General features: G+C 35.3%; 1 protein-coding gene across 2 annotated transcripts in view; it reads right to left on the bottom strand.

Annotated features, from left to right (window-relative positions):
• Positions 1-14,091, bottom strand: part of LOC145315675 (uncharacterized) — a 41,829-nt gene that overhangs the window by 11,377 nt on the left and 16,361 nt on the right. Inside the window, exons 20-29 of one of the 2 annotated variants that reach the window (XM_080155689.1) lie at positions 13,587-13,711; positions 13,093-13,152; positions 12,459-12,548; positions 6,566-6,636; positions 6,186-6,276; positions 4,467-5,127; positions 3,660-3,824; positions 2,974-3,115; positions 2,394-2,471; positions 758-907 (exon numbers count right to left, since the gene is read on the bottom strand). In XM_080155689.1, the coding sequence (XP_080011815.1) occupies positions 758-907; positions 2,394-2,471; positions 2,974-3,115; positions 3,660-3,824; positions 4,467-5,127; positions 6,186-6,276; positions 6,566-6,636; positions 12,459-12,548; positions 13,093-13,152; positions 13,587-13,711 (1,633 nt within the window). The other variant, XM_080155688.1, reaches the window with a different exon arrangement.

Genomic DNA, 14,091 nt, shown 5'->3' with positions numbered 1-14,091 from the left:
CCAGGCCTCCAGGTTGTCTCTCTACAGGTAAAAATGAAAAAAAAATTTTTTTTTAAAGAGATAGATGTCAGCTTATGAGACAAAATATGTATGTTTTTTCTTCAAATATGTAAATAATTAAACATTCAAAAAGAAGTATAGGTATTTTGTTTTATAAGTTAACTTCTAACTCTTCAAAAAAAAAATCTTATTTTTAATTTTTACCTGTACAGAGACCACCTGGAGGCCTGGAGCTCCGACACCTGGAGGCCTATCCAAAAAATCTTAAATCTAGGGGAAATTCATCATATAAGAATGATTTTATCCCTAATAACCTATCCTCTCAGTCCAAAGACAAAGCCTATAATCACTCTTTACGCAAAAGTGTCAGAACTTCCCCCCCCCCCCCCTTATTAATTGATGATAAACAAAACTAATACTTTAATACTAGTACTAAAATCATTGATGAAAAAGTTTGGACACAGCACAGCTAGTTTGAACAAACAAATTAAGATTTAATAAAAGTACCCTCAGTTTTTAGGCCAACGAATTATAGACAAAACTTTGGGTACCAGAATTACTTATAGTTTACTGTACCATCCCTCCCTTAAAAAAGTTCATTAATTTTCTAATCTAATCACTCTACTTTCAAAGACTAAAATTGCACTTATGTTTGTTTACAAAAAAATTTAAAAATCTCAAACAAGCAAAGATGACTTATAAATATCTGCTTTTTGAGCATTTTCAGCGTTTGTTTGTCATAATTACATTTACTTACTTTCAGAACAGCATCAATGCCAGCAATAGTACAGTTCATATCATCATCCTCTCTGATCGCGCTGAACACCTTCGCAAACCCTCCCTCGCCCTTCAGGCTCTTGATGAAGAACTTGTCATCTCCCACCTCAATCATTCCGTTCACACGAACCTTAAAAAGGATGTTTGTTTGAAAATGATCTTTTAAGTACACATAAAATCTATTGAAAACTTTTTACACTTTAATGCTTATTTTTATGTGAAAAAGTTTACAATGATAATACCTGAATAGTATATATTTCATTAAAAAACTTTCTTTAAATTAGGGGGTATTTTTTTCTAGGGACGATTTCTCTTGGTAAGTTTAAGGTACCTTCCCCTAAATAGTTATAAACCTTCCCTAGAACTATAAAAACTCCATAGTAAAGGAGAACCATATTGGTGGTGCAGTTTGCGAGATCTTGAGGCAAAGACTCAAAGATAAATATCCTTTTACTTTTAAATAAGGATAGGATTACATGCTAAGTGTGTCTGTCTTAAAAAGTCTCCACTATTTTTACTTTTGGGAGAGGACCTTCAAATTTAACATATCCATGTCTCCACCATGTCTCTGATCTATTGGAGGCTCAACTTGTCTCAAGTATTTACCTGTGGCAGAGATCCTTCACACTTTACATATCCATGCCTCTGATCTATTGGAGGCTCAACCTGGCTCCAGTATTTACCTGTGGGAGAGATCCTTTACACTTGACATATCCATGTCTCTGATCTATTGGAGACTTAACTTGGCTCCAGTTTTTACCTGTGGGAGAGGTCCTTCACACTTGACATATCCATGTCTCTGATCTATTGGAGGCTCAACTTGGCTCCAGTATTTACCTGTGGGAGAGATCCTTTACACTTGACATATCCATGTCTCTGATCTATTGGAGACTCAACTTGTCTCAAGTATTTACCTGTGGCAGAGATCATTCACACTTTACATATCCATGTCTCTGGTCTATTGGAGGCTGCACTTGTCTCAAGTATTTACCTGTGGCAGAGATCCTTCACACTTGACATATCCATGTCTCTGATCTATTGGAGACTTAACTTGGCTCCAGTATTTACCTCTGGCAGAGATCCTTCACACTTTACATATCCATGTCTCTGATCTATTGGAGACTTAACTTGGCTCCAGTATTTACCTCTGGCAGATGTTGCAAATATATTTGCATCATTGCAAAAATGTACAACCAGCTCCACGTATAGTGAAGCGCACATTGGTATTCAAGGCTTTGCTTTAAAGCAGTCATTATGTAGTTATCATGTATTAAACATCATGCAATAAGTTAAGAAAATAAAGGTATAATATTGAGTTATCTTTTGTATATAGTTAAATGTATTTTGGTATTTTTGTTATACAAAGTGTTTAAGAGATCAAAAATGGTACACAGAGATCCTTCACACTTGACATATCCATGTCTCTGATCTATTGGAGACTTAACTTGGCTCCAGTATTTACCTCTGGCAGAGATCCTTCACACTTGACATATCCATGTCTCTGATCTATTGGAGACTTAACTTGGCTCCAGTATTTACCTCTGGCAGAGATCCTTCACACTTGACATATCCATGTCACTGATCTATTGGAGGCTTAACTTGGCTCCAGTATTTACCTGTGGGAGAGATCCTTCACACTTGACATATCCATGTCTCTGGTCTATTGGAGGCTGCACTTGGCTAAGAATCAATTCCTGTAAGTAACAATAATGTATCAAAAATAACTCAATTGCCTACATACTTATAATAAAATTAATAATAGTTATTTCTCGTATCGTATTATAAACAGCTTTCCGCGGATATAGAATGTAAAATTATAAGATTATAACTAGTTTTTAGTCTTGCTTTCGGCATTGTACATTTTTATTTTCGTAGAAAGCTGGATATAATACGATGCTAGAGATAGTTTTTTCGTATGGATGAGAACCGGTTCCTATCCACCGGATTCGAATGAATACGAGAAAAATCTTTATAAAACTCTTCAAAATCTTCTGCATTATCAAACCCAATAAAGTCAGTAAAAAATCATTAAAAGTGAGTGTATCATAATAAAAGCACAAATATCTATAGTAAACAATCAAATAATAGGCATACATTGAAAGAAATAAATTGAACTTAAGCTAACTTAGGTATGTATTAATGTACAAAACTAAATGTAGAATAGATTATTATTTTAATAATAGAAAACATTTTAACCTGGAACTCTGTGGAGAACGGATCAACGCTCTCATCAGCTGATATTCCCTGTACAGGAACCGGTTTAACAGCTGCTACAGCTGGTGATGTCATCAAAGATGGCGACGACGCCATAATGGAGGTACTCATGTTGGGGTCAGGCCTACAATTTTATTGAATGTTCAATGGTGCAATAAAACATTAGAACAATATAACACTTTTTATAATTCAAGTGAAGTCGTCAGTAACTTTGTTGCAAAATGCGATTATTCGGCTGCTATTTAATATAGAATATTGATTTTTGGTACCCCTCATCCAGTAAACAACTTTCTTAGCACGTCGGTCATTAAGAGACATACATTATATTGATTTTTAAATTTTTTTTTTGTAATTCCTATTATTTAATAATCACATACTCTCTCTTTATTGTTTTGTTTTATGATGTCTGAACAACTGCTTTAGAATTCGCTTATTTTCCTAGTCGGTCCATGATTTTTGTGTGCTTCGCTACTTAGGGATGATGTCATCCTTTTTTTATTATTACAGTTATTTGAGCGTAATTGAGCAAAATGGATTTATCATTATCAGGTACTATAAATAAAGTGAAACATGTAATTGGCTAAAATAACGACCTCCCCCCCTCCCCCTTTACCCCCATCTGCTCCCATACTACTGGATGAACGAACTGAGCAAAAACAACGCAATACCTGGTAAGATTAAGACTTTGCATTTCTAATCTTGACATATGATGAGTCGTCAATTCTAGTTGGCTAGGCCCGCCCCTGGTGACCTCCAGGTGACCGCCTTTTGTCAACTCCAGGTTAGGCTGGTCAGCTCTGGTCAGTTCCAGACTTTCAGGTTTGGTCATTTCTGCAATATTTTAATTATGGATTGTCGAGATAGAATTATTAGTACTTGGATCTTACACCACATTGTTATGTACTCTAATTGATTCTAAGTTGAAAATTGTAGCTGGCTAAAATAACGAACCCCTGCCCTCCTACTGGATGAACGAACTGACCATTAAATGATGTCTATGTTAGCAACCTAAATTGGCGACAATATTTCCCCTGTCGTAATATCCATGTATATTCTATATCAATTATTGTCGAAAAAGAGTTTTTCTTTGCTTGCAAAATTCGTATCAAATGCGCTTTCAAAGTCAAAGATGCTTAAAACTTTCATAAGCTGCTTTGAAACCAATTATTATATCAATGTACATCCTCAATGATGATAAAAAAGTTAACCCTTTTGTAGATTAAACTTATTGGTTGAAAAGTTTGGAAACTGCAAGTTTAGAACCAACTAATCAAACTTCAACGAAAGTTTCCATAGATTTTAAGCCAACAAATTAGATAACTTAGTAATTTAACTTTGGGTACCAGTGTAATTAACAGTCCAGTGTCCCCTACTTTCTTGCAACACAAACAAATGAAATTGTATAAAAAAAGAAAGATATCTAGGAATTACGTATTTAAAAACATTCTCTAACAAAACGAAATCCATATTTTCCTAGATTATTAAGGTCAGGTCTAGTCATATCCAGAGCCTCAGGTCTTGTCAGCTCCAGGCTATTCTCCAGGTTGACCCGTCCTCCGTGCTGCTGCCCAACACCACTAGGCTCATTTGAGGTCATGTCAAGGTTTACACGTCCTCCGTGTAGTGTCATGCTGTTGTCGTGTTTAGTCATTTCTAGATTGACCCGCCCATATTGAGCCAGACTGCTTTCGTGCGTGGTCATCTCTAGATTAATGCGCCTTGGACTTCTCTCGTGACCGGTCAACTCCAGACTGGGCACTAGATTTGGGGATATTTTGCCGCTGTTCACACTCAAATGCGGGCGCATCATTGAACGTTCTCCGCCGGCGCCGGTCATATCAAGCTGCGGCCGCGAGGCAGCGGCGGCACCAAGTCCTCCATGGTGCGTGGTCTCGTCCATCCCATTGAACTGAAGCTTTGTCGGGGTTGGCCTGATGGACAAATGGTTTTGTGGATTAGCAGTTGCGCTGCTTGTGTCGAGTATGACACGACTGTCGTCACCGAGCAAACTGGGCTGATATGACCGCTCCATCATCAGCTGCTGTTTTGACCGCTGCAGCTGGGAGGCTGACAGACTGCTGCTGTGACCGCTGGTTTTATTGCTTTTAGGTACAGGGGTTGGGTTGGCTGGTTCAACTGGTTTCAGGATTAAAAGGTAAATATTGTTAAACAAAAGTCATTTAAAATAGTATCCACTTCTTATCCCTCTTACTTATCCTTATACTCAAGTAGCAGGATGTTTGTCTGTCTGTGTGTTTGTACCGAAAGATCTTGCTAACCGCTGAACCGATCGGGTTCTCCTTAACAGGGTAGCTCCTCATAGGTCCCGTGAAGGTTTATAACTAGGTACTTTTTTGGGGATGGGACAACCCCAACCCTCCCAAAAAAATGAAAATACCCACCCTCCCCCCCCCAAAAAAAATTAAATTTTAAAAACAAAAATTGAAAAATAGGGGGGGGGGGGGGGGGAAAGGGAAACCCCCCCCCCAAAAAAAAAATTTCCACCCCCCCCAAAATTTTTTTTTTTTTAAATCTATGAAATTGGGTTATCAAATTCGACTTCCCCCTCCTCAAGTGCCCCTAGAGGCCTCTAGGAGGCGTAGCCGCTAGTATTATAAAGTATTAAGTTTTTTTTCTATGGGTAAAGATCTCGGAAAGTGCTGGGCCGATTAGGTTGTACTTTTCAGGGAAGTTTTATAAATGTTATGGGATGTTTTTAGGTTATTTTCCTAACTTTCCCCACTCTCCCCTAGAGGATAGGGCGATGCAAAAAGTAATACATAACATATAACAAATAAAAGTATCCAAAGTTGATCTATGTTACGTATGTTATCTTAAATAAAAGAAGTGCTAATAGTTATTTCTCGCATCGTATTATAAACGGCTTTCCGCGGATATAGAATGTACAATTATGAGATTAAAACTAGTTTTTTTAGCCCCGTGGTGCCGAAGGCATCGGCTAAAAAAACTGGTTTTAATCTTATGATTGTACATTCTTATATTCGTAGAAAGCTGGATATAATACGATGCTAGACATAGTTTTTTCGTATGGATGAGAACCGGTTCCTATCCACCGGATTCGAATGAATACGAGAAATTGAATTAAGCAACGTTTAAAGCTTTTTTTCCCAAGTATAAAGCACCATTTACGATCTTTTGCTAGGGACCTATTCCAGATTTAATTTTAATCCTGCCTGTTTCTGGCTTCTTCACTGCCAGGGCTTGTTTGAACTCAGATAACATAGCAAACATTCCTGTGTTATCCTCATCATCTGTTATCTTAGCCTGGATAGATAGATACATAGTCAAGATGGATATAAAGATAGATAGATAGATACACTTGGTTGATCTCAAATAACCGATATATATCCGCTGGATTTTAAACGATTCATACCTACACTGAAAATCGTATAACACACAATTTTCCACGAATATTAAAAAAAATTGCATTAATACCAGTTTTGTTAGACCTGGCCTTCGGCTCCTCGGGTCTAAAATGTTAGTTTCAATCTCCTAATTTTAATAACCGCGGAAAGCTGTCTATAATACGATGCGATGAAAATTGTTGGCTGACCTGTTCGTCCTCTGAAGTTGACTTGGTAGATCCAAACCTGGATCTGGAGCTAGCTGCAGGCAACAGTTTCTACTCAGGTACAGTTTATTCAATACAACCATTCAGAACGATTTTTGGGTTGGAAGTAATAACAGGATTCTCCATTTTATTTAAGAAAGGTATAAGGATGGTTTTAGGCTATTTAATTATTTAAATATCTAAGTGTTGAGATTCAAACAGAGCCTTAAATCTAAAGTAGGGGGCGCAACCACCAACGTGTTTAATTTTCTATTGTTTTATATCCTAAACTAGCGGCTACGCCCCTAGAGGCCTCTAGGGGCACTTGAGGAGGAGAGAGTCGAATTTAATAATTCAATTTCTTATTTTAGATTTTAAAAGAAAAGAAGGCGTATCAACTTTTTTGCTTTTTATTTAAGATAGCTAGCCGGTTCTTTCAGTAAGTAGTAGATGTAAAATTTTTAATAGAATTCAGATATGCAATCGGTTTTTTTGTAGACCTCTTATTTTTTAAGTAATTTAAGTTTTTAAAAAAATAATTAAGTCGGTTTTAAGGTACTAAAACGCAACAAAATAAAAGAAGAAAATGGCCAGTATGAACAAAAATAGTAAGATCTTTAATTTGACACCTTACTTATAAAATTCTGTTAAGTAAGGGGGGGGGAAGTTTGTACACTTATAGGAAATGAAATTCAGTACCAAAGTTTGGGAGGGTCGTATGGGCTTGTTTTTAAAGTTATCAACCTAATTCTTTTTGTAGGCTCTCTTATATGACTTGATATACACGTATTTCTTTGAAAATTGAATTTCGGTACTTTCCTTCTAGGGGCTTGTGGAGCAAAAGACCCCCCAAAACACTAAAAATATGAGTTCTGACCTTATTTTTAAAGATATCGACCTGATTTTTTCTTTATAATACTTTTTTAACATACCCAAATCAACGAACCATTACAGATTTCATTTTGGGACTTTCCTTCTTGGGGTTTATGGAGCAAGAGACCCCCAAAACACAAAAATATGAGTACTGGGCTTATTTTTGAAGAAATCGACCTGATTTTTTTTTATAATACTTTTTTAACTTAAACGAATTAACGAACCATTACAGATTTCATTTTGGGACTTTCCTCTTAGGGGCTTTTGGAGCAAGAGGCCCCCAAAACACAAAAATATGAGTACTGGGCTTATTTTTGAAGATATCAACCTGCTTTTTTTATATAAAAATAATATTTAAACATAACCGAATCTACGAACCATTACAGATTTCTTTTTAAGACTTTCCTTCTAGGGGCTTGTGGAGCAAGAGACCCCCAAAACACAAAAATATGAGTACTGGGCTTATTTTTGAAGATATCGACCTGATTTTTTTTATAATACTTTTTTAACTTAACCGAATTAACGAACCATTACAGATTTCATTTTGGGACTTTCCTCTTAGGGGCTTTTGGAGCAAGAGACCCCCAAAACACAAAAATATGAGTACTGGGCTTATTTTTGAAGATATCAACCTGCTTTTTTTTATATAAAAATACTATTTTTACATAACCGAATCTACGAACCATTACAGATTTCATTTTGGGACTTTCCTTCTACGGGCTTGTGGAGCAAAAGACCCCAAAAACACTAAAAATATGAGTTCTGAGCTTGTTTTTTAAGATATCAACCTGATTTTTAAAAAATAATACTGTTTTAACATAACCAAATTAAGAAAACATTACAGATTTCATTTTGGGACTTTTCTTCTAGGGGCTAGTGGAGCAAAGATTCCAAAACCACTAAAAATATGAGTTCTGAGCTTATTTTTAAAGATATCAACCTGATCTTTTTAAAATAATACTTTTTTAACATAACCGAACTAAGAAAGCATTAAGGATTTCATTTTGGGACTTTCCTTCTAGGGGCTTGTGGAGCAAAAGACCCCCAAAACACTAAAAATATGAGTTCTGAGCTAATTTTTAAAGATAACCTGAGAACTCAATTTATTTTGTTTTGGAGGTGTTTTACCCTACTTTCCCCTAAAAGGAAAGTGCCAAAATAAAATTATTAGTGGCTACCTAGTTCAAACATGTGAAAAAAGTTTTCATGAAAAAAATCAGCTCAATATCTCTAAAAATATTTTTTGGGGGTCTTTTGCCCCACTAGCTTCTAGAAGGAAAGTCCCAAAATGAAATCTGTAATGGTTTCTTAGTTCGGTTATGTTAAAAAAAGTGTTCCTAAAAAAATCAGGTTGATATATTTAAAAATAAGGCCAGAACTCATATTTTTAGTGTTTTTGGGGTCTTTTGCTCCACAAGCCCCTAGAAGGAAAGTCCCAAAATGAAATCTATAATGGTTCGTAGATTCGGTTATGTTAAAATAGTATTTTTATATAAAAAATCAGGTTGATATCTTTAAAAATAAGCTCAGAACTCATATTTTTAGTGTTTTTGGGGTCTTTTGCTCCACAAGCCCGTAGAAGGAAAGTCCCAAAATGAAATCTGTAATGGTTCGTAGATTCGGTTATGTTAAAATAGTATTTTTTTGTTATATAAAAAAATAAGGTTGATATCTTAAAAGAGAAGCCCACGACTCATATTTTTATGATTTTTGGGGGTCTCTTGCTCCACAAGCCCCTAGAAGGAAAGTCCCAAAATGAAATCTGTAATGGTTCGTAGATTCGGTTATGTTTAAATATTATTTTTATATAAAAAAAGCAGGTTGATATCTTCAAAAATAAGCCCAGTACTCATATAATTTTTGTGTTTTGGGGGTCTCTTGCTCCAAAAGCCCCTATGAGGAAAGTCCCAAAATAAAATCTGTAATGGTTCGTTAATTCGGTTAAGTTAAAAAAGTATTATAAAAAAAAATCAGGTCGATATCTTCAAAAATAAGCCCAGTACTCATATTTTTGTGTTTTGGGGGTCTCTTGCTCCACAAGCCCCTAGAAGGAAAGTCCCAAAATGAAATCTGTAATGGTTCGTTGATTCGGGTATGTTAAAAAAGTATTATAAAGAAAAAATCAGGTCGATATCTTTAAAAATAAGGTCAGAACTCATATTTTTAGTGTTTTGGGGGGTCTTTTGCTCCACAAGCCCCTAGAAGGAAAGTACCGAAATTCAATTTTCAAAGAAATACGTGTATATCAAGTCATATAAGAGAGCCTACAAAAAGAATTAGGTTGATAACTTTAAAAACAAGCCCATACGACCCTCCCAAACATTGGTACTGAATTTCATTTCCTATAAGTGTACAAACTTCCCCCCCCTTATTGAAAAAATCTATTTTGTTAACCTCGGATTAATCAAAACTTTTAAATTAACAAGGATGACAACATCCATATGTAGCGAAGCACAAAATTTTGTGGATGGGACTGACCGTCATGGTTGTTTCTTCAAACGACGTGAAATTTAATTTTGATATCTTTAACTGAAAAAATTTTGAAAATCGGACTAAAAACACCAAAGATATGTGGGAAAATGTAAAAAATATAAAAATAGCCAGAAACCTGCAAAAAGGCAGTCTGACCGTCATTATTGTTTTCTCCAAACGACGGAAAATTTAATTTTGATATTTTTAACTGAAAAAATTTTGAAAATCGGACTAAAAACACCAAAGATATGGGGGAAAATGTAAAAAATATAAAATAGCCAAAAACCTGCAAAAAGGCAGTCTGACTGTCATAGTTGTTTTCTTCAAACAATGTGAAATTTGATTTTGATATGTATAACTGAAAAAATTTTGAAAATCTGATCATAAACACCAAAGATATGGGAGAAAATGTAAAAAATATAAAAATAGCCAAAAACCTGCAAAAAGGCAGTCTGACCGTCATTATTGTTTTCTCCAAACGACGGAAAATTTAATTTTGATATCTTTAACTGAAAAAATTTTAAAAATCGGACCATAAACACCAAAGATTTGGGGGAAAATGTGCAAAATTAAAAAAATAGCCTAAAACCTGCTAAAAAGCCGTCCGACCGCCATTGATGTTTTATAGTTAATTGTGCTCCTTAATGATGGGAATGTTGTCAAAAAATTTCAGAATCCTATCTTTTATAGGAGCTGAGTAAATCCCATTTCCCCCATAGCGTTACGGACGGACGGACTGACTGACGGACGGACTGACTGACGGACGGACATAGTGAATTATAGAGTAGCTTCGCTACTAAAAATATCCTCTCACAGGCATAAAAAAGTATGTGTTCATATATACTTTTAGAATGAGAAAAATAATACGAATTCATTCTAAGCAAAATTGAAAAACTTTTATAAAACTAAAATAAAAAATATAAGTTTATTTTAAGAATCATAATTTTCGGCTTTAAAGGGTTAGCTTGAATAAAACCTGAACAAAACCTAAACAAAAGACAATGCAATGTAGCAGATATTTTTTAAACACAAGAAACAATAATGTATTTTTAACTGCATTGTTTTGAAGTTTATAAACAGACTGATGCATATTTGTTCATAATTTTTCATTCTTTACATGTTCTGTAATATCACTATATTTATTGTAGTATCTATTGTATATATTGTATGAACGTTCTCCTTTTTTTTTTGGCAATTCTATTGGTCAACTTTATAGGTTAAGCTTCGCGATTCGTCAATTTTCGCGATTTGTGATTGGCTAGTTTAGTAGTTACAATTCTTAAAATAAACTTTTTATTTTTTTTATTTTTTATTACAATTTTTTAAAACTTTATCAATTTTGCTTAGAATGGATTCGTAATATTTTTCTGATTCTAAAGGTATATATGAACCCATGTTTTTTATGTCTGTTTGAGAAAATATTTAGGTCTAAAGTTTTTATTAAACCGAGGTTAAAAAAATAGATTTTTTCAATAATTACTCAACAGAATTTTAAAAGTAAGGTGTCAAATTAAAGATCTTACTATTTTTGTTCATACTGGCCATTTTCTTCTTTTGTTATGTTGCGTTTTAGTACCTTAAAACCGACTTAATTATTTTTTTAATAAAACTTAAATTACTTAAAAAATAAGAGGTCTACAAATAAAACGATTGCATATCTGAATTCTATGAAAAATTTTACATCTACTACTTACTGAAAGAACTGGCTAGCTATCTTAAATAAAAAGCAAAAAAGTTGATACACCTTCTTTTTAAAAAATTTTTGGGGGCGAAATTTTTTTTTTTTTGGGGGGGGGGGAGGGGTGCCACCCCTTCCTCATTTTTAATTTTAGTTAAAAAAAATTTAAATTTTTTTTTTTATGGGGGGGGATTTTAATTTTTGGGGGGGTTAGGGGTGTTCCACCCCCCAAGACAATAGTTATCAACCTTCCCGGGACCTATGAGAGGCTACCCTGTTAAGGAGAACCTGATCGGTTCAGCGGTTAGCGAGATCCTTCGGTACAAACATACAAACACACAAACACGCAAACACACAGACAAACATCCTGTTACTTTATTATAAGGATAATTTGTTCAAACAAATTCACTAAAATTGAAAATAATCTTTGAATGTTTTAAGAATAAGTATTTTTAAATAGCTAATAATTATAAGAAACTATGTACATATGTATAATTTCAAAGCTACTCTATAACTAATTCTATCAATCTCTCTGTCCGTCCGTAATGATATGGCAGAAAATCGGATGTACTCAGCTGCTTTTTCAGAAAGACAAAGACATCTTTGGGGAAAAGGTATATTATTTTCTAATTGCTGTGTTAAAGGACTTTTTATTACATGGACCTTACACCAGATTATCATGTGCTCTAATAAAGTGATGCTTCAGCAAATTTTTGATAACCCATCAACCTCTCCCCTGGCCCTCCTACTGGATTAACGAACCGACCAATAAATAAGGTCCATGTTAGCAATCTAAATTGACAACAATTTTTACTCTGTCATAATATCCACGTATATTCTACCTACACTCATTGCCGTATTTTATAAATTCCTGATGTGATTGTGAAGTTGTGGACATAGTGGTCATGCTGGACTTATCCCCCGCATACCCAGAATTGGCGGTCAGCGATCCCAGACCAGCACCTAGACAATATTGTAAAACACTAGAGGGGGAAGGGGTTAGATAACTGTATTTTCCTATCGAAATCAATATGACCTGGTGCCTACACTCAATTGGATCTTATTTTGGCTGGGGGCCAAAGTTTAAACAAAATTTTTCTAGGACAGGACACTGTAATGTACATTGTTAGGAAAATAACTTATTTTGAAAGCTATAAAATAATGAAACGGGTGCATGAGAGTTTGAAGTAATTAAAAACTAATGTACCTGGAGTCCTTACACTGCCAAGAGAAATGTGTCCGCTAGTTGCAGCTGTGCTGTCTGCACCTAAAACTAATGTACCTGGAGTCCTTACACTGCCAAGAGAAATACGTCCGCTAGTTGCAGCTGTGCTGTCTGCACCTAAAACTAATGTACCTGGAGTTCTTACACTGCCAAGAGAAATATGACCGCTAGTTGCAGCTGTGCTTACTGCACCTAAAACTAATGTACCTGGAGTCCTTACACTGCCAAGAGAAATATGTCCGCTAGTTGCAGCTGTGCTGTCTGCACCTAAAACTAATGTACCTGGAGTCCTTACACTGCCAAGAGAAATGTGTCCGCTAGTTGCAGCTGTGCTGTCTGCACCTAAAACATTTTTATAATTATCTATAATCAATATTAACATGCCGTATGCATAATTTTCTGACTAAAAAAATCTCAAAACCAGCTGAAAGCTTTCAAATAATTTTGAACCGAGTTCAGAGTATTATTGTTTTGGGGAGAATCTATGACATTAAGAAGTTTGCATATAAGAATTTAGTAAAACCCTGATGGCCATTTTTGTTCTGTTGGGCTATTAGATGTGACTTAACCATAGTTAATAATAATTTAAAGTTCTCTAAACATGCATGCCTACCCCTGCAGGCCTCCACCAAACCTCTAAAGACCTAACCATAACCAATACTAACCTAAAGTCCTCTGAACATGCATGGATAGCCCCTGTCTTCCCTTTATGTGATTTACTAACCCCTACAGGCCTCCACAAGTCCTCTGAAGACCTAACTATAACCAATACTAACCTAAAGTCCTCTGAACATGCATGGATAGCCCTGTGTTGCCCCAATGGGACTTGCTGAACTCCTGGGATGCGCCGCCAGTCCTGTGATGACCTGTTGTATCTACTCCGCTACTGCTGCTACTCGACCTATAAAAAAAGGATGGATTATAATCGATTTATTATTACTGGATGTTGCACCAGATTTCCATGTAATCTTATAAAATGATGCTCGCGGCTGGCTAAAATAAGGATATCCACTGCATCAATCCCCTTTTTCCCCCATCCACCTCCCTCCTACTGAATGAACGAAGTGACCAATAAGCGAGGTCCATGTTAGCAAGCTCAATTGACAGAAAATTTCCCCCCTGTTAATATATCCACCTATATCCTAAATCAATTGATGAATTTTATTTCACAGACTTACGTATATAGATTATTGACACTTTTCCACAGGGATATAATGATGGAACAATGGACAATATATTCACAATTTTAGAGTTATACATCAATACATATATCAAACAAAA

The sequence above is a fragment of the Acartia tonsa genome, chromosome 4, assembly GCF_053477335.1.
Source record: "Acartia tonsa isolate MP-2025a chromosome 4, ASM5347733v1, whole genome shotgun sequence".
Taxonomy (NCBI): domain Eukaryota; kingdom Metazoa; phylum Arthropoda; class Copepoda; order Calanoida; family Acartiidae; genus Acartia; species Acartia tonsa.
This window is presented reverse-complemented; position numbering and strand designations above follow the sequence as displayed.